The 26,538-nt window shown below is 36.6% G+C and overlaps 1 protein-coding gene across 1 annotated transcript in view; it reads right to left on the minus strand.

Annotated features, from left to right (window-relative positions):
* Ddx10 (DEAD box helicase 10) overlaps positions 1-26,538 on the minus strand; it is a 149,717-nt gene that overhangs the window by 42,319 nt on the left and 80,860 nt on the right. Inside the window, exons 14-16 of the mRNA NM_029936.2 lie at positions 19,126-19,245; positions 16,399-16,560; positions 8,731-8,787 (exon numbers count right to left, since the gene is read on the minus strand). Of these exons, the coding sequence (NP_084212.2) occupies positions 8,731-8,787; positions 16,399-16,560; positions 19,126-19,245 (339 nt within the window). The remainder of the gene's footprint in view (positions 1-8,730; positions 8,788-16,398; positions 16,561-19,125; positions 19,246-26,538) is intronic.

The following is a 26,538-nucleotide window of genomic DNA, read 5'->3' on the forward strand; positions in this document are numbered from 1 at the left end:
GACATCTGTCTAGTCCAGAACATCTGAGTCACAGTAGATCTATTCAATGCCACACTGACCTCTGCGGGCACCAAAAACCAGAGATCAGAGTCTCAGACCATTAAACAGACTAGGTTAGTACCAGTTTAGTGTAAAGTACCAAGGGCAATTTCTTTTGCATGCGGTTTGAAAGTTTACAGAGTAAAAACACGAGATGCTGGCAAGTACTCCGAAACACAAATAGAGCCGGGGATGCTGAGCTTGAATGACTCACGAGAGCACACTTCCCCTCACATAGACACTCTCCTATAGAAGCATAAATGGAACCAAAAAGGGATTCTTACCTCAGGACTTTAAAGTACCTCAGGTTTTAATAATATAAAGAATTTATAAAGAAAGAAATTTATACGCCTTCCACCCAAATATTTAGATGGGAGAGACGAAGGAAGGAAGGTGCTAGATGTCTACAGCTGAAGCACCTTTGAGCCACTTAGTGACAACACACTCCAGCTTCCACTAATCCTCAGAGTAAGTTTATCTTAAAGAACATATGCAATGTGCTGACTGCAATAATTTGCATCTTTAAAGGTGATCACAGCTCACTATATAGATGTACCATCCTCGAAAAGAGCCCTGGAAGGCTGACAATGCAGGCCACATCGCTGCTGTATTATAGAAGAAGAAACTAGAGTTAAGAAGATATATCCTGGGCCACAAAACTTATGGGCCAGAAATGAACTTTGAGACCTCATGTTCTTCTGAGAGCAACTAGGGAGCTTGGCAGTTACTGATTAAGGAAGACCCATAACCTATTACCAGATAATTACAATGGAGAAGAATTCACAGTGTGGATGTTTTCATCCATTCTAATGTTTCCACCTTTGCTTAGGGAATATTTGTTCTTTTTCTTCCTTCATTTTGTTTTTCTCAAAGGAGCACTACAAACCACCAAGTAGCAGTTGTACAGACAAGGGCAAAACATTTAAGGGTAAGAGCACTTTAGGAAACATTTTTCTAAGCTACAGAACCACAAGAACTATTCATTTTCTTATTTGAGAGAAATGTATAAATTTTAGGAGGTGAATCACTACATTTCTTGGAACATGGGGATATTAAAATTATGTATTTGAAGAATATAAATAATAAAGAATATAAACTTTCAGAGCTTTCATTTAAGCCCCTTTATAGGGGTTATAGCTTATTACCAAAGTTATTCATAAAAATCTTATATTCAAGAATCTCCAAACTTAAACATCTGAGCTGACAGTTCTTATAGAAATCTAACCTACCACTTCATTTTCAATTAAAAAAAATCTTGATTGAAGTATGCTGTGTTCCAACTCTGACCCATAATTGTTTCTGTCTGAAAGAACTGCAGGGATGGAAAAGGAGAGGAGCCTGAGGAAAAGAAGGTCCAGCGATCGTCCCAAAGTGGGATCCAGCTCAAGGGGAGGACTCAAGGTCTAACACTATTATTGAGTCAATGGAATGCTCACAAAAAGGGATCTATCATGACTGCCCTCTGAAAGACCCAACAAGCAACTGAAAGAATCAGATGCAGATATTTGCACCCAACCAATGGACAGAAGCAGCTGACCCCCTGTTGTTGAATTAGGGAAGGCTGAAAGAAGCTGAGAAGGATGATCCTGTAGGAGGACCAGGAGTCTTAATTAATTTGGACCCCCGAGATCTCTCAAACACTGGACCACCAAACAGGCAGCATACACCAGCTGATATGAGGCCCCCAACACACATACAGTAGAGGACTGCCAGGTCTGTGTTCATTCAGAGATGGTGCACCTAACCCTCAAGAGACTGAAGGCCCCAGGGACTTTAGAGACAAAACAAAGTCCTGAATAAGGCCAAAAGACCTTTGTTGAGTCAGACAGAAACCTGAGAATGCTTTCATTTCACCAGTTAAATCTGACCTGGTCCAAGTCAGTGAGCAGATATTCTGAGGCAAGCTTCTTTCAGAAGTTTTAAGGCTATAGTGCTTCCACTTATTTCATAAACTCATTGCTTAAAGATTATCTTGATGAAAGCATTCTGAAAGGCTAAGGCACTCCAGATGATGTTGTAGAACAGCTACACCAACACACCATAAAAATAACAAATTCAAGAGTTGTCTTCCAGTAAAGAAATCTTTCAATCCTGTAATATATCAATAATAATAAAAAAAAACATGGAAGAGAAAAATCTTTATGCATGAAATATTATAAATACCTGGCAATATCTTTTCCCCAAAGCAAGAAAATAGAGTAAAGATAAATTACTTATTGTTGGTTATAATAACAACAGCAACAAAATTTTAGTTTCCAAGTATTTTCATTGGAGGGCCAAAAAGAAAAAACCTAACAAACAAAAACTGTATCAGAGAGAAAAAACAAATTCTTCTTAGTGGTATTTTAGAGACACATGACTACTTGCAAGGACAAATTCTTCTAGTACCTAACTTTAGATTCTTTGGAGCACTAGTTTATGGTGCTCTCCAACAAAAGTCTTTATGGCTTAAAAAGAAGAAACAATAAAGCTTTGTAACTCTAAAGCCCACGCAAAACAAAAAATAAAAATGTATCCTCAAAAGTCTTCCTTATGCCACTAATACAAGAGATAGTAGATACCATAAATTCTTAAAAATAGGAAATCACTGCCCTATCACTCACTTCTAAAACCAAGAACACTTTTAAATAATCAGTGCAAAGCTTATTCTTTGTTAGCTGTGTTCACCTGTCTGTTTTCATTACCCACTGACTCCTTTCTCCTTTAAAGATAAAACGCAGAACCCCGTCTGGGATTTAAGGGCATTTGCAACCACATTTATCTATTTGGGAAATCTATTGAGCAGACTAGAAAAACAAAAATTAAGCAAAACTTTTACATGCAATACAGTAAAAGAGCTTTGTCATTTGGGGAAGCAGAAATACCTCATTCCAATATATTCACTTACTAATAGTGATTGCTCTAAATGAGTCATTTGATTTTTAAGTGAACTGCTCTAACATCTTGTACAAAAAATAAAAAATAAAAAGCAAAAAGGGAAGCATAATAGGGAAAACACATACAGAAAGATTACATAAAGCTTCTTTATGGGTTCATGAAAATTAGAAACTGCCAATCATATGTATAGTGGGAGCTAAACTTAAATATGCCAGTTCTGCTGGTTGCTTTAGTCAACCTGACAGATCTAGATGGCTGCAAAGAAGGAATCTTCATTGAGGAAAATGACTCAATAAGACTGGCCTGTTGGCAAACCTGTGGGGTATTGTCTTGATTAATGACTGAGAGGGCCGAGATCCTTTTGGGCAGTACAACCCTTGGGTAGGTGGTCCTGGGTTGCATAAGAAATCAGGCTGAGCGGGCCATTAGGAGTAAAACAGTAAGCAGTTCCTTCATAGCCTGAGCTTCAGTTTTGTCTCCAGGTTCCTGCCTTGAGTTTCTGCCCTGAGTTCCTTCCAAATGCACTACAAAACTATAATCAGAAATAAATCCTTTCCTCCACAAGTTGCTTTTGGTCGTGGACGTTATCACAGCAATAGAAACCTAAGTAGGATGCCACCTCTTCTTTTCTATAGCATATGCTGGTGTTTGCATTTATTATGTCAGCCAGACTGTTTTCACATTAATAGTTTCCCTTGTGTGGCAGAGGCCTCTAGTGGTCACGCTTAGCTTTGCAATCTGTGGGCTAGACAGGTTGACTCACCCTTCTAAAACTCCCCAGCTCAAAATCCCTAGGGTAGCTGCTCAAGATGAGGGGTGCTTCCCAACTGTGCCAGGAATGTAGGAAGCAACCACAACCACTGAGGTATGTAGGGACACGGGGCCTTTTTTTCATACTTCCAAGACTCCCCAGCGTTAATCACCCTGCTGAAGTAACATAGCAAAGTAGGTGTAAAACAGATGGTTGTAGCTTCAAGGTTTCCGTGTTCTATCGCAGTGAAAGACAGATGTGTGGCTGCACAGATTTGAGTTCAGGCCCAGGTCCATCAAGAGAAGGTTCCTTACTATCAGTTGATGAAATGTGCTCCCAGTACACAAGTCTGGGAATGCTTTTCCCTGTGTTATCTTCTGTCTGAGCTGAACCTACTGCTGCATGCACTCTCATTCTTAGTAAATCTTTTTCTTTCTCCTCGCCTCTTACTGCTTTCTTTTTTCTTCTATAATATTCTTCTCTACTCCTGCCCTTACTTTGTTTCTCCTCTATTTCCCTCTTTTACTTGCCTTTATCTGCTGAGTAAACTATTCTTAAGACCATTATTGTCAAAGTAAATTAAGTATCCCAGCAATAAAACTAGAAAGACTTATGACTATAGAACTTTCAACCTCAAAATATATAAATTGTTTTAAATTTCAATATAATGTCACTTTCCAGGGTTTCAGTTCTAAGTTGTTCTCTTTGTTCCTTTATCAACAATATTCTATTTCATCAGCAATATACTTCTACTTAATAAATCCTCCTTCTTTTCAAAGTTATGGGAGCCCTGACAAGTCTGAGGGTGTATCTCAAGTTTTTGCACTGTTTTTTCTTTCTTTACATAACTGCAAAACTCCTTCCAGCCATCAGCTCTTATAATCAGCATGTGTGACCAACCACCAGTGCCTTAGGAAACCTAGCTAAATGAGAGCTAAATAATGAGCTTTATTTCAAAGACTAACAACTCTTAACTCCAAAAGCAATGTACTCTATTGATCATCATGACAACTATATTTCATTTTGTTAGCTGAAAAACAAGCAGTCCTCCTGTTCAGCTTATTTCTTTACTTTAGAAAGTTTTCATTAACGAAAAGATCTGTATCTTGGAGCCAGTAAAATGCTCAGTGGGTAAGCATGCTTGACACCAATCCGGAAAGCCTGTATTTATTTAAACCAGGGACACACATGGTGAAAGGAGAGAACTCCAGCAAGTTGTCCTCTGACCTACACATGTGCACTGTAATGTGTACACATGCACACTCACACACACGGTTAATATACTTAAACAAAAAACAAGCAATGGATGGATGGATGGATGGATGGATGGATGGATGGATGGATGGATGGATGGATTTTAGAAACCCGTATCTCCCAAACCACTAAATACTGGGTACTCAGGAAATCATGAAAGTTTCACCCTCATATTTTTCTTTCAACAGATCACAGATATAAACTTTAACAAAATAATATATCAAGTTTCTGAGAGGTGCACTAGGCTTTCATTTTACCTCAGTATACAGAGAATGTCAGGGAACTGGTTAAAAATTGGCCATTCTGCCCACGATAACACTCTCAAAGGAGACAGCTCTCATTTCTGCACCCCCAGAAAGGGGCTGTGATATGGAGGTTTCTCAACTATGCTCAGCAGCTGTAAGACAAAGCTTCATCTATTAAAGGTCCAGAGTAGACAACCTTGTCATTGGCACAGCCTTGCCTTCTTTCATTTATCCTCAGCATTCTCCTCCATGGCTACACAGATACAGTTACAAGACCTTCCCCTGACAAGGACGTCCTCTACTTGATGTGCAAAAACATGAAAAGGGAGGAGAGGAGGGAGGTTTTCATCAACAAGTTCACATTCAAGATCAGCCCTATTGGAAAAACTTAACACTGGGCCATAAATCGACTTCCCCAACAAAAAGAGGATCAAAACTAAACACAGACGCCCACCTATGGGGAAACTAAGGAAAGAATATTTAGAAGCAGTCTAGTAAGTGAGAATAACTTCTTACAATTCAAACTATTATGAAAGACTCAGAACACAGCATCAACAAATATAAAAAATAAACTATACTACATAGTCTTCCCTCAAAACAAGACAAGTTTCTTATCCATTCTCAAACACCCAAACCTGAAGATGCCCAAGTCCCTATACTCTAGATCACACCAGTTATAATACCCAGTACTATGTTAAGTTGTATGCAATTGTTAAGTTCTTTAAAATAACAACAACAACAACAACAACAATAATAATAATAATAATGGCAAAGGTTGGAGAGGTAGTTCAATGATTAAGAACACTTGTTACAGAATTCTCACCTGAGGAATACCGAATGGCAGAGAAGCACTTGAAAAAATGTTCAACATCCTTAATCATCAGGGAAATGCAAATCAAAACAACCCTGAGATTCCACCTCACACCAGTCAGAATGGCTAAGATCAAAAATTCAGGTGACAGCAGATGCTGGCGAGGATGTGGAGAAAGAGGAACACTCCTCCATTGTTGGTGGGAGTGCAGGCTTGTACAACCACTCTGGAAATCAGTCTGGCGGTTCCTCAGAAAACTGGACATAGTACTACCGGAGGATCCAGCAATACCTCTCCTGGGCATATATCCAGAAGATGCCCCAACAGGTAAGAAGGACACATGCTCCACTATGTTCATAGCAGCCTTATTTATAATAGCCAGAAGCTGGAAAGAACCTAGATGCCCCTCAACAGAGGAATGGATACAGAAAATGTGGTACATCTACACAATGGAGTACTACTCAGCTATTAAAAAGAATGAATTTATGAAATTCCTAGCCAAATGGATGGACCTGGAGGGCATCATCCTGAGTGAGGTAACACATTCACAAAGAAACTCACACAATATGTATTCACTGATAAGTGGATATTAGCCCCAAACCTAGGATACCCAAGATATAAGATATAATTTGCTAAACACATGGAACTCAAGGAGAATGAAGACTGAAGTGTGGACACTATGCCCCTCCTTAGATTTGGGAACAAAACACCCATGGAAGGAGTTACAGAGACGGAGTTTGGAGCTGAGATGAAAGGATGGACCATGTAGAGACTGCCATAGCCAGGGATCCACCCCATAATCAGCATCCAAACGCTGACACCATTGCATACACTAGCAAGATTTTATTGAAAGGACGCAGATGTAGCTGTCTCTTGTGAGACTATGCCGGGGCCCAGCAAACACAGAAGTGGATGCTCACAGTCAGCTAATGGATGGATCATAGGGCTCCCAATGGAGGAGCTAGAGAAAGTAGCCAAGGAGCTAAAGGGATCTGCAACCCTATAGGTGGAACAACATTATGAGCTAACCAGTACCCCGGAGCTCTTGACTCTAGCTGCATATATATCAAAAGATGGCCTAGTCGGCCATCACTGGAAAGAGAGGCCCATTGGACTTGCAAACTTTATATGCCCCAGTACAGGGGAATACCAGGGCCAAAAAGGGGGAGTGGGTGGGCAGGGGAGTGGGGGTGGGTGGATATGGGGGACTTTTGGTATAGCATTGGAAATGTAAATGAGTTAAATACCTAATAAAAAATGGAAAAAAAAAATAAAAAAATAAAAAAAAAAAGAACACTTGTTACTTTTCCAGAGGATCCAAATTCAGTTCTCGGCACCCACATCACATGGCTCACAACCACTTATAGCTCCAACTCTAGGGAGACCTGACCTCCACAGGCACCTGCAGTCATATACACATAGCCCCACACCGCCACAAACAAGAACACATAATTAAATATAAAATCTTCTTTAAAAATTAATGCAAGGATATGTACATGTTCACTATAAATGTAGGCTTAGCTACAATTCTGGTCTATAGATAGATTACTCTACAGATAAGAGACCCACAAATACAAAGGAAGACTATACAAACAAATGTAAAAACACAAAGGAAATATAGAAACATGACATTTACTATCTGGAAATTGAGAGCTTATTATTAAAACAAAGTATGCTTGTGTTAATGTTGACCATGAAATACCCATAAAGATCAACTGTTTTCATTAAGATTAAGATTTTCTTCTTAGACTTTATCCATTACTGTTCCTATGATCCAATTTCCAGGTCATGACACAAGACAGAGTGGATTTAGTAGTGAATGTAAGCACTCTTTTTCTTTTACACCATAAAGTAATTAACTGGTTTCCACTTCCAAAGTACAGCAGCGGTATCATCTCCAACTTGCTTCCTATGTGCTACAACCAGTATAAAGGTGGGGGAGCAAAGAACATGGTGGACTTGCTCAAGTGAGTCAGACGTTTGCTAACTGCCAAGAAAAACTCAATCATGGCTAGTCAGGCATGGCACATATAGAATGTGAAATGAAATTCAGTGTTTGCCCCTGGGTCCCAGAAGTCATTTCTATCAGATGCCCTCAGAATGCAGGAGCTTTCGGAAACCTTCTCGATATTAAGCATGTCAGTTTAAAAGTAACAGTTGCATATGGATGGTGCTTACAACTTTACACATACATTCCAGGGAAACTACATGTTTTGGGGAATACTGAAGCTTATAGTGTTTCCATCTAGATCATCAGAGGTAAAGCAAAGCCAACTGATGTTCTCACTGTAATCTATTATTAAATTATCCAATTGAGTACAAATAAGCCATATTTTTAGCCTAAAAATGACAAGTATGCAAATCCTTCAGTTGGCCCACAAAGTCATTTGTCTTCTGTGTTTAATAGGAAAGGTGGTCAGAAGGGTCAGGCAAAGTCCAGATCACAAGCTAGCTTAGAATTTTTAACACTTTATAAAGAAAACAAATGACAAAGTAAAGACTAGGCTACAAGGGCTCAGTCCAGAATACCCTGGTATATATATAACAAAAAACACACACACAAAGTAAGTATATATGGCAAAATACAGATTTAAATCAATTTCAATATTACAAAGATTTCCTTTATTTTATATAAAGTTCTCTGACAAATACCTTAAAAACCCTTTTTAAAAAACAAAAAACCAAACAAACAAAAAAAACCCCAAAAGACCATAGATATGAAGATGCACACCCACACATAAGCCCCTCCTCACCTTTGCTTGTCTTTTGTTGGCTTCTCTTCTGGCCTCTCTTTCTTTTAGCCGTCTTTCCTACAGAAAGAAAAGATGAATTAGAGGTATGGAAACTTCTAGACAGTAGATGTTAAGCAGCACACACTCTCCAGTTTTACATTGTAAACAAAATACTATGGGACTAACCTGACTTTTTTTTTTTTTTTTTTCCCCTGAGACACAGTTTCTCCTGGAACACTCTCTGTAGACCATACTGGTCTTGAACTCAGAGATCAGCCTGGTTCTGCCTCCAGAGGGGGGGATTAAAAGTGTCCACCACCACCACCTGGCAATAATTTTTAATAACTAAAAATAGGTTAAATCCATAATCATATACTACACATTCTTTAGTTACTTACAATTTTTTGTTCAGTCTAAAAGGAAAATAATAGACACATGTATTTAATAATCTATATTACATATAGATTATAAGTACAATATCTGATACACAACTAGTACACAATGTCATCTACTAGAATAAAAAAGAAGGAAAAATACAATCATGATTGTTTCCCTTGTCCTCAGTCTGAACAGAAATTACAAAATATTAAAGACAAAATTCTCACCTTTGGTTCTTAGGAAAAATATTTATTCAAAAACAATAAAGGGTCATTCTTATGAAACATTTTATTAAATTGCTTTATAATTTCACCACTAGTTTTCCACTGATCACAAAATAGGTTTTTAAAAAATGGGGGTGGGGGGACATACAGTATTAAAGTTCAAGACAAAATGATTCACTAAAGTAAAAGAGAATGTCATTTTAAGCTTACAAAAGCAGCCAATCTTCTACAAACACTAAAAAGTCTATTCTCAACCAAAAATCTGTAGGTAATAACTTACAGTTTTTAATTTGGGTAAATGACTAAGTCCATGTAAAAATGCAGTTTTCCTCCCACGTAGTATGGAGATACTTCTATCATGTGTCATTATTACACTAAATCCACTGTCAATATGAAAGTGAGACACGCTGTCTGGTGGGTACTTTTCTATCTGTGCCCTGCGTTATCATGCATGGCTTTCTTCAAGTTTAAAAAAAAAAGCTTTAATGGATATTCTGATAATGGAATTCAGCATTTACCTTGACAAGGCTTATAGAATTCTTTATGATAAAGGGGAAACCAAAATGCTAAGGTCTAAATGGACACTAAATACTAACTAATACTAAAGGGAGTCCATGGAGCTTTTAGATGCTTCTGATTACATCACAGATGAAATCTACCAGAAAATGAGAACCTACTAAACTAGATTCTAAGCCACGCCCCTACTGCCTCTCATCCCATTACTCTGCTTCTGTGCCTGATTACTCTTTCTTCTCTCACCTCTACACACACAAAATATAACTAGTAGGGCCACTGTACAATTGTAAAAGAACATTTCAGATTATGTGGAAGTTGTAGAAACAAGAAACAAAGCTAAGATGAAATAAAAACTGAGAAAATTTTGATTTATATATTATCATGAGCTCATAAACAGATTTGATCTTATTAACAATAATATTTTTGTGCCAGCTCTATGGAGTTTTTCTATATGTGCTAAAAAATAAAATTAAATCTGTTTGAAGTATTTACATATATGATTTTAATAACAGGAGAAAATGAACAGTATTTTGTAAGGCAGCTGATCAATGACCCTATAATAAACGAAATGGTTTAAGTTTTTTTCTGCTTAACCTAATCTTAAAACTATAGATACCTATGTAAAGTAATCTAGACTGTTCCCTGTTAACTACTCTTAGCTATTTCTAATTAAAATATCTGAAAACACCCTAACAATAAGCTCAGAGCCATGAATTTGTTATTTGGCCCATAACTCACAGGCTTAAATATCTCAGATCAGTTTATAACAACAAGTTATAGAAAGACTGGGTCTAAGCCCTGTGCTCTTAAATTTTTTGTATCAATAGAAGAAATTTATACGAATGAAAACCTAGATTTTGCATCAAAATAAATTCTGTACCAAAATAAGAAATTACGGTTTCAACGTAGTAACAATTATAATGATTTCTACCGATTGAGATTATGGCTATGCAATCAATTCTAGCTATTTCCTCCCTGTTCCAATTATGACCATTTCTGCATTCCCTAGAAAGACAATTTATAATAACCCTCTCCAGCCCCAAAGCCCAGGCAACTGGGGCAATGAATCTTCATAACTTCTTCAAGCTGAATATTACTTTACATAGATAGTTGGTTTTCAAAAACATCAGAAATCCACAAAATGTGACATTTAATGTTACTTATTCACTTGTTGTTGAGACAAATCTGCTCCTAACAGCTTCCCCATTCATGGATTCAAAGAAGCAACTGAGCATCTTACCTCAAGGTGAGGCTGTACATTTGTGGCTACCACTGGGCAGAAAATTACCAATCTCTCCTGCAGACCTGTACTGTTCTCAAAAGGACACAATTTACAGGTTAGGACAGCTTAGTTCTGCCGAGACAGAATAGGCTAGTCCTTAACTTCCTGTTTCTCTAAGGTCTGTCAGATAATTCTGGGCCAGAAGGCTGAAGACAGATGGATGCTCCAACTTCCTGACTTACTGGGGCCGTACAGGTAGGCAGCTGTTTCTACAATTTCTCTCAGTTCTGGAAGCAGTGTTAGGCTTCCTATATATTTGCAGTTAACACTGCTCATTCTCAGATGTCTGATGGAGTTGAAAGGGTACTTAAAGTCTCATCATCAACCCAGGCTATTTAACTTTGAGAGAACAGATTTCAGAGGATGATTTTCAAATGACATTAAAGCCAGGACATAAGTCAGGTGTAAAATTATAAGTCCTTTAAGCTAGGATAGATGGCAATGTTCTGTTTTATTAATAAAACTGATGGACCGTGTGTTGGGTCTATCTTGTACTTTATAAATTACAAAATGGTAATAGTTGTGCTCAATTTATATCTGAGATAAAAAAGGTTTTGTTTTTGTTTTTTTTTTTTAGTTAAACAGAAAGGGTGATATGTGGCAGGATTTTCCCTGTCCAATCAATTTGAATATTAGTGCGCCAGGAGGCCTGTGATTGGACAGGGAAAAGGGAAGTGGAGCTAAGACTTAGAGAGACAGAGAGCACTCAGAAGAAGGGGACAAGGGAACAAGATGGAGGACAGACAGGAAGAAGATCCTGATCCTGTGTGGTTTTAAATGGCCTCAGGTAGTTATGAATATCATATAGAATAATTGAGATAACTTGTCTGATCTAGGTGGGCAGCTTTATCATTATCAATTGGCTCTGAAATTATTGTATGGGCATCTTGTGAATTTAGAATTTATTGATATATAAATCTGACTCATTAATTTTTTTTAAAAAACTACAGATATAGTGGATATTCAATAACTATAGACTGCACCAAAACTGCAGAGTTCATATCAAATTCTATCCTTGAGTTGCATACAGTAACTCATGTCTGTAAGCTCCAGAGGAGATGATTCAGCTAGAAGACTAGAAGACAAGTCTCAGCTAGCCTCATATACAGAGCCCATCTCAGAAAAGCAAACTCAGCCAAACACACACACACGTGCGTGTGCACACACATACACACGTACGCACGTGTGCGTACATATACACACAGACACATACACACACACACAGGCACACACGGGTGCCTGTGGGGATGTCACTGACGTGCTCCCCTACTGAGAATACAAAGAATATCATTTTTTTCTAAGGGTTTGGAAAAAAGAAAGAGAAAGAAAATAAACACAGCTTCTAAACACTTATACAAAAATTTTATATAGTTTGTACTAGTTACTGATTTTCTTTGACCAGCAGCAGACTAAATGTGGACAATATTATTAAAGAAAAAATTTGAAATAACTCATGCTTTATATTAGTTTCAGAGCTGTCTTTAACTTGCAGACGTATGCATCTATAATTGTCTTTTTTCTTTCTCCCTAAATAATAGCACAATTTAATCTTACTACCTACCCAAAAAGTATTTCCAATCTAAAGGCTTACAGTAAAATAACTTATGTTTTATATTACTCTATAATAATCAAAATAGTTTAAGGTTTTTTTGTTTGTTTGTTTTGCTTAACCTAATTGTAAAACTATAGCTATATCATATTCAATAACTATGAAATGCACCTAATACTGCATTATACATCCACAAAAATGTTTGTCTATTTGCACATTACTAATATTTTCTTGCCAAAAGTAATACCTCAAAATTATCACAACATGTCAGGCAGTTTGTATGTGTCACTTTTAAATGGTATGTCAGAACTTATAAATCCCTCCCTGCTCTACAGGTGAAAAGATGGGTAATCGTTACAGTCAGGCCAGACTAAGGACATAACATACTGAGCGAGCGATGAGCCTAAGGCTCCTGAATCTGTGAAACCACTGTCAATTCTGGCATGTTATTATGTTCCATGCTCTTCTATTATCTACTCTGTAGGGTCATATGTAGTGTCTTCTCTTATCAATATGTACAAATGGCACTGTTTTATTAATATAAAGTCTTTTCATTTCAATGTTACTTTCCCTGACAATGTTTTAATGTTTTATTATTTAATTTTTGTCAGGCTCTTCATGCAGAAACAAAAAAAACAAGATGTTACTATTTAACAGGCAAACAAAATTTACTGTAAATATACAGTAGCTTGCCTTCTAGCATATAAGAATATCTAAAAATGGACCTTCAAAGATATCAAAGAATAACACTGATATGTGTGCATCAGAAAAACTCTTTTACATAAACCTAGACTCTTTGGGCTTTTGATCAAACCATATTAACCATAACAGAAAAATATATAGCATCAATATATAGCATCATTAAACCTCAAAATTAATCACTACTGTTACTAGATGATATTCTATCTTATTAATATTTAGTTTACTTTTCAGACTATGTTGGTGCATGCTTTTAATCCCAGCACTTGGGAGGAAGAGGCAGGTGAATCTCTGTGAGTTCAAGGCCAGCCTGGTCTAAAGGAAGAGCAGCCAGTATTCTTAACTGCTGAGCCATCTCTCTAGCCCCATTGTATAATTTCTTTCCCTACCTTTTAATTACTTTTGTTAACAGTTTCATACTTGAGTATAACGCATATTGACTACTCTCACACTCACCTTCTCTCATCTGACTCCCACACAGTAGTAACCTTTGTCTATAAACATGTTTCACATATGACTTTTGGTTTCATATATGACCTACTAAGTTTAACCATGGTCTTCTGTGTGGTCGTGGGTTTAGGACCTCCATTGAGCCTGCTATGTTCAATGCTGGGTATACAACTGAAGACAAGAAATACTCATCTCTCAGAACCTGTCAATAGTTTAGCAGTAAGAGTAGATCCTGTGAGTTCCACCACAATCAGCAGCCAGTCCCATGCAGCCCCTGTACCAATAGGCCGTGAGTTCATCACTGCAATGAATTTGTCCAGCTACAAGACAACATTTTGTAAATCCACATTTCTATTTTTCCATCAAAAGTTTCTCCATCTTTTTCTGTCTTTATGAGCTAAAGTTTAGCCATAGGCCTTAAAGTTAATATTTTCAAAATTTTAGTAAGATAAAAATTCTTCTCACTATATTACCACAGAATTAACTTCAGTGACAGCCTCAATGGAGACATAATGGCAAAACAAAGTCAAAATCTTATGCTAGAAGAATAAAATTGACATTGTAGAAATATACTAAATTATATAAAGTAAAAATACTAGCTCAAAATCAACAATTAATTAGAACAAAATAACATTTCAGACTTAGAAGGAACACGATTTTTACAATAGATTTGAGTGGCTCCTAAAAAATGGAAGACTAAGAAGGAAATAATCACCAAGTAGCAAGTAACCTGATTTGCCAGGAAGAAAAAATTACAAATCTAAATTCTATTATCCAACTTAGAGACTCAACTAAATCTAAAAATCTAGAAAACTGTGCTTATCATCAGAAATTAACTAAATGTCTTCTCATTTTTCAGATAAGGAAACTGAAGCCAAACTGCTACTGCTGATTCCAATTAGACAAAGCAATGCATATTTAGGATAACGCATCTTCCATTTATTGCCAAGTACTCTCTCAGCCAAACATTAAAATGTACCAGTTAAGAAACTATTTCTGTGTTTTCTAAGCAGAAATATTCTCCACAATACTGAGAAAAATCTATATAGTGCCTTAGGCATGCTATTGGATTAAACACTAAATCCAAAGTGCTCAAAATAAACACATTCTAAAACACAAAATGTATGCATGTAAAATAATTTTACCATTGAAAATACTACTGAGAAACCAGTCATCTTCCGTATAGTCATAAATTCTGCTTTAGAAAATGACCATTCTAGTTTTATCATAATGCTGAGACAGTAGGATGGCAATTTCCATGCTTCTGTTTGGAAAGGATGTCATGGGGCATCCTCTATAGAACACAAACGGAACATGAAATTCAGGTTTTGTTTGTTTGTTTGTTTGTTTTTAAGACTAATTCTATTCCTTACAGAGCTATCAGCCTCTACAGTAGGATATAAAGCTCTAGCTGTATCTTGTTCAACTTTGCCAACCCAGAACTGTTCTATTCTAGCTGAAATAATATAAAACGTGTGCTCTATTTCAAAAGTACAGAAAAAATTACCCAAAAAGCTCAAAAGAAAGTGAAAAAAGGGGCTGGCGAGATGGCTCAGCGGTTAAGAGTGCCAACTGCTCTTCCTAAGGTCCTGAGTTCAAATCCCAGCAACCACATGGTGGCTCACAACCATCTGTAATGAGATCTGACGCCCTCTTCTGGAGTGTCTGAAGACAGCTACAGTATACTTACATATAATTAATAAATAAATATTTAAAAAAAAGAAAGTGAAAAAAGTATGGAACACAGCATATACAGAGACAGTAGGCTACTTTTTATGTAAGATGAAAACAAGCCACATTCTTCTAGACAGGTGTGGTAGCACACATTTGTAGTTCCAGTGATCAAAGGATCACTTCCAATTGCAAGCAACAGACTACTACTTGTTATTAAAAATACAAAAAGGAGGACTGAAGATAGCTCAATAGTTAAGAGCACTTGCTACTTTCAGAGGTCCCAAATTTGGTTGCAAGCACCCACAAGGCAGCTCACAACTGTCTGTTATTTAACTCCACGGTATCAGAGGCCTTCTGGCTTCTTCGGGAACTATTCACATATGTGGTATATATATATACACATTCATGCAAATTTTTAAGGTTTTTTTTTTTAAGAAAATGCTTTGATATACACCAATCTGATGAACTTCTAGAATATAATGCGGAATGAAAAAGGATTGTATAATTTCAATTATAAAACATTCTGATGATAAAATTCTAGAAATGGAGAATGTGGGATCTCTCATCTGTATTCCTATAATTACAAGTGAAGCATCAATTATCTCAAAATAAGAATTTCAAACACATTTGGGTGTCAATGGCTTCACTGTTGTCACACATCATACACTGAGTGCAATCTACAATCTATGGTTACATCATAACCATAGAATGTAACCTTAGGTAACCACTATTAACTGGCATACAAACTGTAACTAGCCGTAAAACACTTAACCAAAAGCATATTTCAGTAGCAAATCAGTATTTTACAGTCTCCAGCAGAGAGGAACAGGAACAAATGCAGTGCCTAACCAGCCACAAAAGAAGTGTCAGCGAAAGCAGGGATCAGTAATGTCATCGGTGCACTTCTAAAAGCTTACCCGGTGCTTTGCCTTAATTTTCTTCCTGTATTCTTCTTTGTCAAATTTGTCCTCTTCCTGAAGCCTTTCCTTTGCTTTGTCTAGGTTGATACCACCAGTGTCATCTTCTTCCTCCACATCTTTTATAGCACATTTCTGAATCTGTGGCCACTGCTGAACCAACTAAAGACAGAAAAGGGCAAAGAGTAAGATGAAGGGCATGTCTTCAGAAACTCTACAATGAGTTATTTCTTAAACAGTCTCATAAACTTCATAATTAAAGTAAGATGTCATAGAAAAGACTCTCACAGCCAAGGTACTACTGCCATTATACTGTGAGATCATAAGTAAAGACTACCTCACAAAATTATTTAGTCAAGGTGATTACATAATGAAAACACTCCCCAAAACTGGTATTAATATTCTGTTCCCCATACAACTAAGCTCAAAATCATCTGTGTGGATCAGATCCCTAGGTGACAATGTATCTATCTCCTTAAAGCTACACTCAAGTGCCTTGTATATCATCAAACACAGCTCATCAAAATGTGCCGGTTTACATTCTTGTTTTACTAAAACTAATATTTTATGGTTATCTATCTATATCACTTACTCATTCATCTTCAGAGCCCGTAACAGTATATAATAATTAAAACTGGTCAATGTGTCCCATGACAGCTAGTATTACACAGAATAAAATAACTACAAAGGAGAGAGTTGGCTTGGGTTTCATGGACTGCTCCTGATTGGTTCTAACGGATAATTTATGGATAGGAACAAAGTAACAAGCAGCTGAATCCAACAGCAAAGCTGGCTGAGTGTGCTGGCTATTTCACTAGTTTAGTGTGTCATTCTATATACATGTATTATTCTCGTGGCTACCTGTGTCCCTTGCAGACTTAAGAGGCAGCTTAGTAATTTCTGTTGTCTCACACTATAAAAGTATAAGCTCTGAACAATTTAGACAAATAGTTCCCATGCTTTAACTTAATAGCTGGGCTCCAAAGGATTTAAAATCTGTATCTCTGACTTGAAAGTATGCTAATTAATCTTGCAAACAGAAATCTTCAGATAAACATCTCACGGGTACTCATACATCTTGCTACCCAAGCCATTCTACATGGTGAGATGCACACAATCTTATTCTTTTGACAGACAATGGTGGTGGCAAAAGTAACTGCACCGACAAATTATATCAGTAACCACTGAGCTCCATAACTATAAAAGGGATCCACGGCGATGAACAGATAATAGCAATTGCTCAAACTTCTCACCCCACTTGATTCACAGAGGGAAATTAATATAGTATACCCTTCTGTGGGTTGAACAAATAGCAGCCCATCTTTTGGAGGTTCAGAAGTTTCAGTATCATGCACAGCCACAAACAGCTCCTCTTAGCAACAAGAACACATTTGCAATATTATACAGTTAAGAGATTTATAATTATCCTGGAGCTAATTACTATAATCTGTGCAGCTGAACTCTGTAGCACACTAAGCTCATTAGGGTAAGAGCACTCATTTTACAGGGCACTAGATAGGACTGCGTTCTCCTCCAGCTCACTTCTCTAAAGTAGTTTTATAACAATTAAATTTTTCATTTATGTTGGCTTCATCTTCCACTTCTAGCAACTCTGAAATACCTTATATTTTGTTATTTTTCAGCTCCTTCCTATACCCCCAATAACACCAAGTTTTTTAACTTCAAAATGAAAAAGAAGCACACCCCTTTGCATACGTACAGCAAATACCAACAACACAGCCATGATGGTGAAGTGTACGGTAGGATTTTTTTACATCAATATGGAAAACTCATTTTACTGGAGTAACAGATTATGTTACTGGAATAACACTGTGTTAGGAGTACATGTTAGATACTATGCACCATGCTAGGAATCCAATAGTGAACAAAATACCTTTCTTTGTAGAGAAATGACAAAGAAAGTTATAATCATCAAATAAGAATGTGAACTTACATAACAATTTCTGTAAAAATAAATGGATAAGGAAGGATGAAAGTCATGAGATTATAATGGTGGTGTGTGATATATCAGGATGGTCAGAGAACGTGGAGGCTGGTGAGAATGAGGTCACCAGAGAAAAATCCTACAGACCTTGTTCTACCAAGGAATTAGTTTTCATTCTTTGGGTAATTTATTTGATGTAATTTATTGTAACTTTCCTTGCTCATTTGAAAACAAAACAGTAATTATTAAAATAATGACTTCTTCTGAGAACTATGATGGAATATTTGCAATAAAGCTCAGATAATGGCAAAAACGAAAAGGAAGCACCTAAGTCTGAAATTACCTAAAGGCAGAGAATGCCCCCATGAGCCTGCTGAGCGATGAGCATGCAAGCACAGCATATAGATCTGAGAAGTGCAAACCAGGCAGCTCCCAGAGTCACGTTACAGAAGTTCTGGTAAGTAGCTGTGTTAGTATTCTTGTGCTTGTTCCCAGAGAACACACTGATGAATATTGATGAGAAAATCTTTTCAATAAAGAATGGAATCTAACATCACTTCACTGCAGGTATCACCAAGAAGGACTTCAGTTTATTACATAAGAAATCCTTGTCCACAGCCACACAGCTGACGAAAGGCTTACAGGAACAGGAACAGGAAGCGGGCAGTGTGCTCTAGGGACACTTATTTATTTTTTTAATAATGAATTGCCAGGCAGCATCAAAGCCAATCTCCATAATCCCTGAGATGTAGGTCAGAAATAATATACTTATAGAATCTTACCTCCCCTTCATCAGTAAATGTTATTTTCTTGTTCACTTTAAAACTTCTTTTCATTACTTTTTTTGCTTCTGCAACTTTGGTTAATTTTTTCTTGACACTGGATTTAGAAGGTTCTTTTTTCTGTGTAAAGAAAAAAAAATTAGAAGAATTGCTGCAAGATAAAAAAAAAATTCAAAATGACTATACTTTCTATTCTCACGGTAATTACAAGTACCTAAAACACTGTCCAGAACCTGAGTTATATGGCATTTTAACTAACAGCTACCTCAAGGCTAAAGGGTTTTAAATGTGAATGTGACAGGCATTAGACAAACCTTTTCATTTTGCTCTATTGCTAAAATTGTACTATTTAAAATGCTGCTACACCAAAGACAATGAGATAAAGCAATAAACAGTCATAAGACAAATCTGTTTCCCAGGTAAAACAAACATTGTTATATTACCAAGTGCAAACTTAAGTATAGACTAGGAAACTATAAACATAGAGACAATGACTAAAACAGTGTTTGCAACTTAACATTCTTCAGTCAACTATAGAAATTTACTATATAAATGCTGGAAAATATCCTATGACAATTAAACTGAGTCTAAAGACAAGATGAATTAACAGTACTTAACTGAGTGCATTCACTGGAATAAAACTAATGCTCTGAGACCACCATAGCATAATACTAAAAATCCAAAGCTCCTTCTTACTTACCCGAAATAAACAATTGATAAGCTACTGAGGAAAGAGCTAAGAAAGATCACAGCATGGCTTCTACAGTGAGTGCCATCATACTTTGAAATGTTGGATAATTCCCCACTAGCAATTGACAGTACTTGGCTAAAACAATGCAGCTTCTGTTACATGAATGAACAGAATAAGTAGGTTTCAGTATAGAACTGGAGAGATTGCTCAACAGGTAAGAATAAGTATTATTCTTCTAAGGGACCAGAGTTCAGTCCTAACACCCATGTTTGAAAGTTCACAATTCCCTCTACCTTCAGCTCTGCCCTCCAAGGGTACCAGCACATCCTTGTGTATACCCACATACATATATAAGTTCACAGCTTAAAATAATAGAAATAATTTAAAGAAGTCTTGGGCATACTAGTCAAGCAAATTTGAGGTAAACTCTGCAATTATAAATTTTGTGAAGATTATCCTCTATAAAAGGAGAATACTAATAGCACTTAGTACCATCTAACAGACTGTAAAAAGAATAAACAATAAATAAACTAAAACATTACATGATAGGTTCATGTAAGGTAGATACAGGCTAATTTCACAGCATACTAAACTGTGGCCTTCCTAGCTTTTAATTCTGTACTGCAGTGAATTATTCAACAAAGCCAAAAAAGAGGAAATAAGAATCATCATAAGTTTTGGGAAGATGCACAACTTTTACATTATGATGTTTGGTATGAACAAAACATTTTACGTAGACATTGTCAATGTTGAATAAATTAAAATTAAACACACTAAATTAAAAACAACCAAATTATTAAGACAGTTTATGGTGTTAAAATGTTTTTAGATAGTTTTTCATGTTTGTTATTATCTTGGATAGTTTTATGTCAACGTTACACAAGCTACAATCATTTGAAAAGAGGATCCTTCAATTGAAAAAAATGTCTCTATAAGATTGTCCTACAGAAAAGTCTATGGTACATTCTGTTGATTCATAACTGATAGGTGAGAATCAAGCTCACTGTGGGTATCACTGCCCCTGGGCTGGTAGTCCTGAGTGTTCTAAGAAAGCAAGATGTACAAACAACAAGCAAGCCATGAGCAAGCCAGTAAGCAGTGTTCCTTCCATGGCCTCTGCATCAATTCCCGCTTCTAGGTTCCTGCCTTGAGTTTCTGCCCTCAAGAAACTTCCCTGGACTACAGGGTATAACCCTTCCCTCTCCATATTGCTTTTGAATGTGGTTTTTATCACAGCAAGAGAAACTCTTGGCTGATATAGTTATGTAAAGTAGATAATGTATACAATAAAGTTATGATTTAAGTACAAGTAAGTTGTGTTGATTGATGTTTCTTTTTATAGTCCTCATTCTTGATTTGGGCCATTTGTGTATTTGATTATATTACTTTTCTGGCAAAAAAAAAACAGTGTATATTTAAATATGAAACAAGCATATTTAATCCATAAAAGGTTTATGGGAAGATCTGTTTATCAGATAGATGTTAGCATTAATATACTACAATCTATCTCACAATATTTCTATGTAAAAACATGTTTCAAATTATTTTTTCCTTGGGACAAACAACTACTCTTCAACCCTACCTATGGCTTTGTGGATGTTTCCAACTGGTGGCATGAAGACTTACACCTGCAGATTGCCTCTCTATGATTGCCTCTAAGATATGTGTGTATCTTTCTTTGTAAATATTACCATTCTCATTTTCTTATCTTACTTCAGAGAGCAATCAGATGGAAAAAGAACAAGGAAAAAACCCTAAACTAGGGACTAGATTGGCAAGGCAATCTGCTTATCTACCTTAAGACACTAAATGTAAAGGCCTACAAATGGAGAATAAGTTCCTCCTTCCATCAACCCATTCAGAATTGCCATGCAACTTTTCCTCACAAAGCCCTGTCAGAGATCTCCTCTAACTAGCACTAGAGTCTGCAACGTCATTATTAACTTCTAAGTAGATCTTTAGAGTTTTATAGTGAAATAAACTTTCTTGTTTATTTCTTTTTGTTTTTAGGAAGGGTTTCTCTGTGTAACAGCCCTGGAACTCACTTTGTAGACCAGGCTGACCTTGAACTCACAGAGATCCACCTACCTCTGCCTCCCCAATACTGGGATCAAAGGTGTACATCACCAATGCCCAGCTTGGTGACATAAACTCTTAAAGATTCTGGATTGGCTGAGTTTCTGCCATCAAACATTGTGTAATAATAGAAGGAATCAAACAGATTAGCCGATATACTCACTGTAGTATAAACATACACCTATGAACTAATAAGTTAAATCATTAAGAAGTAGTGTAAGCAAACTTTTCAGGGTGATGGTATCTTCTACTTTGATAAAAGTTTGAGCTACACAAGGATATATTTGAGCAAACCTATCAAATGTTTATAGTTCTGATTTGTCACTTCCTTGTATGATGAAAATGTATTCATCTAAAGGTATTGGCAACAAATACTGAACTCCAACTAAGACCATGCAATCTGATAATACAAGAAATGTAATGACATTAGCAATGTACTCAGAAATATGTTCAGTAAAGGGTAACATGGTAAGGGAAACCTTGTAAATGGTTAGTTATAAAATTTGGGAGTAGGTGTATTGCATCCAATAATATAGTTGTTACAACTTTGCTGTTTATTTAAAACTATTCTTAATATAATACAAGAGTTCAGTGCCTATGAACAGAAGAAAATGTCAAAGCATATATTCCAAATACTAAGAACTAACCAACTGCACTAAAAGTCAGTAAGAGAAACAGTACAGTCCAGTGACATAGGTCTAGCTCATGAATTCAGTGAAGTGGAATTCCAGGAAAAATCTGGAGGTATTTTTGGTTTTTCCATTGAATGGTTTCTTAGTTTCTAAAAGGGATAATTCTTGTTCCAGTTTGCTCCTCTCCAAAAAAAAAAAAAAGGTTCCCTTTATGAAATAAAACATATTTTTAAAAAGTCACTGAAAAAAAGCAACAGAGTTTCAAACTGGCTGAGAAGAGGCTTATATTATCCTGCATAGCTACTGACTTGCCTCTAACACCCTCAATCACTCCAAAATGTACAACTGACTATACAAGACAAGACATTTATGTCAGTTAGCTTCCTGGATATATCAAACAAGTGAGATAATCAACTTATATGGAGAAAAGGTATATTTGGGCTTACAGTTTTTTAAAAAGTTTCAGTCCAAGATGTTGGCCCCAATCTTTGGACAAGGCAAACACCATAATAAGGGCAAGACTACTTTTTAAAATACAAATTATAGTTTTATCAGAGCATATAGTCAGGGTCTAGTAGTGCAAGGTTGGTGGTTTCTCAGGCCTCTAGGAACCTGTTCTCACAGATGATATTAAGCAATTACTGAACACTAACTATTGTATCACAAGCACAGTAAGTACTCAGATAAATATGCAAGATGAATAACTTCCTTTTACAAAAAGAGAGACAGAGACAGAGAGAGAGAGAGAGAGAGAGAAAGGAGGAGGAAGAGGAGGAAGAGGAGGAGGAGGAGGAGGAGGATCTCAGGTAAACCCACAACATCTGCTCCAATACCCGGTGTAACTGGGACCCCCTCCCTCCGGACCCAGGGATGCAGGAACCCCCACCCAGCCATGACAACTTTGGCATCATGGAAGGGCTCATGACCATGGTCCATGCCATCCATGCCACTCAGAAGACTGTGGATAGCCCTTCTAGAAAGCTGTGGTGTTATGGCTGTGGGGCTGCCCAGAGTATCATCCCTGCATCCACTGGTACTGTAAATGCTGTGGGCAAGGTCATCCCAGAGCTGAACAGAAAGCTCCCTGGCATGGCCCTTTGTGTTCCTACCCCCAATGTGTCCATCGTGGATCTGACATGCCACCTGGAGAAACCTGCCAAGTATGATGACATCAAGAAGGTGGTGAAGCAGGCATCTGAGGGCCCACTGAAGGGCATCCTGGGCTACACTGAGGACCAGGTTGTCTCCTGAGACTTCAACAGCAACTCCCACTCCTCCACCTTTGATGCTGGGGTTGGCATTGCTCTCAATGACAACTTTGTAAAGCTCATTTTCTGTTGTGACAATGAATACAGCTACAGCAACAGGGTGGTGGACCTCATGGCCTCCAAGGAGTAAGAAACCCTGGAACACCCACTCCAGCAAGGACACTGAGAGCAAGAGAGAGGGCCTCAGTTGCTGAGGAGTTCCTGTCCCAAATTGGCCCCCAACACTGAGCATCTCCCTCACAATTTCCATCCCAGACCCCCATGATAACAGGAGCAGCCTAGGGAGCCCTATTCTTGTATACCATCAGTAAAGTTCATTGTACACACCACACCACACCACACCACACATCACACCACACACACACACACACACACACACACACACACACACACAGAGTCATATTTCTATTTCTAAGCCCCCAATTGATTATCCTCTTGTGCAATCCTGACTTGATTCTTTCTCAAAGCACTTTGCAGCGGGTTCCCATAGGTTGGACCTGAATTTTTTCAGAACAGTTTTTTAGGTTGTTTAGTATTCTGTCTTTCTGGTAAAATGCATGTATCTGTTCTCCAACTATATTCCTAAGAAAAAAGCACTAAAGTGATAAAAGTATCAGAATGCTTTGCTTGTAGATAAAATTATGAAACCAGTGATATTTTGTTTTACGAATCCAATTTTTAAGCCTGCCACTTTTAATAAACTGTTTCATATTAGAAGGCAGGCAGCCAGAAGCAACTTAGAGAAAAAGAACCTGATACATTTTTGCTTCATAGACAATATTGATCTTAATTCTAACTTATGCCCAAATTGGCTATATTATGTTTCTGTTGTGTCCCACAACTTTTAAAATCACCCTAAAACTGACACCAGACACTAAAGTTGTGCAGTCAAACTTTGAAGTTTATGTTTCTTTCTTGAGTCCACTATTTTACTGATACAAAGTAAATTCCAGAAATATTGTTTATAGGAAAATTTATTCTACATCACAAACACTAATGCTTACCACCTTCCTCGGAGACAAGCATAGGATTTCTAAATGTATTTGAGCCAATTCAATAGAGAATCCACTAAAAGAGAAAACATGGTCGTCTGGACATTTATTTCTATTTTTCTTGTGTATAAGAGAACATTACATCAGTGGAAAACTATTCTTTTTGCAAAATTGGGGGATACATATTTGCCATCTTTAAACAAAACAGGCAATGATATTGACTAAAATCCCAAACTAAATGAATTTTTCAAGATCCACTACTGCCCTTTAAACATCTACACTAGTACCAAAAACAAAGACAAGTTTAATTTTCTTCTGTCACTCAAGAAAGGATAATGGTAATTAAAGACAGACATAAAAAAAAAAAGTTGTAAGGGATAGGAAACTTGATTAGTTTCCAGCACAATAAAAGCCAAGAGACAACACATCAGAACAAAATAAACAGGGGAAGGACAGCTCTGTAGAACCGAGACAGTTACAATGATAAAAGGAGACAGCTGGAAATCAAAATCACAGAGAAGGAAGAAGAAGGGGGAAGAGAAATTGTGGGAAAAAAATTCCTTTTGTGATTATGATGTGTTGTAAAACCACTGTACCATTCCTACACATATTATTGTAACATAGTCCCGACCCAAGAGACTCCCAAACTATCTACTAATGGTCAAGAAAATCAATTAGGCCAATAATGGAAAACTGAAAATGTCATAAGCAAATACTAATAGGATTCAAAAATTACCATCCACTTTCCAAATATCGTCTCTATTTTTATATAAGTAATATTTTAGGTATAATACTAAGAGTACTAAGTCCAAAAATGGAAACTAGAACATAAATGAACCCACTGATCATTATTGTTGACAGCTTATTCCAAATATTTCAATTATCTAAGCCATTTAGTAGTTTGACAGATTTAGATGAGTCATTAATAAATAAAAATAATAAATAACCATATTCCTAATGAGAAACTTATCTGAAACCAATTTTAAGATACTCAAGTTTAGTCAAACAAAATAAACTGATTGAACTTCTATTAAAATAAAATTAACTCTCTACTAACATACTGAGCTATCTTAAACCACACTATGATACTCATAATTTGGTTTGTTAATTCTAAATCTATGGCATCTCTTACCAACAATGTTTACTCTTTTCATTCTAACATTCAAGACTTCAAGAGTCAATATTGATCCATATTTAAGAATGACAGAAAACTGTGTGATCTGCATTTTATGTATCCTGCCAGTCATTTCTGTTCTGTCTACATTGTACTTATCCTGGCTCTGTTTTGTTTTTCAAGACTGGGGGTTTTTTTGTTTTTTGTTTTTTTTGTAGCCCTGGCTGCCCTAGAACTCACTCTGTAGACCAGGCTGGTCTCAAACTCCTGTGTCTGCCTCCCAAATGCTGGGATTAAACGTCCAGTTGTCCTGACTAATTAATTTTCTTTAAAAATTAATAGAAATTTTTAAAGTTAAAATTTTAAAGCAATTTCAAAATCCTTTAGAAATGAATAAAATATGAATTAAAACAAAAACTCAAATCATATATTCAACAGATCTTTCCTACTATAGCTTTTCATTACTATAACAAATATGTAAAATTAACTTTTAAAAAGTTAGCTGTGCCATGCCTTACTTTTGAGCAGTTTCAGTCCATAAGCAATTGTCTTTGTTATTTTGAACTATTTATTGTAAGGCTCAAATCTAAAAAAAGTTGAAAGAGGAAATTTAGCTAAAGGTTCGAATTCTTAAGTAGAA

Source organism: Mus musculus, chromosome 9 (assembly GCF_000001635.26).
Source record: "Mus musculus strain C57BL/6J chromosome 9, GRCm38.p6 C57BL/6J".
In the NCBI taxonomy this organism is placed as follows: domain Eukaryota; kingdom Metazoa; phylum Chordata; class Mammalia; order Rodentia; family Muridae; genus Mus; species Mus musculus.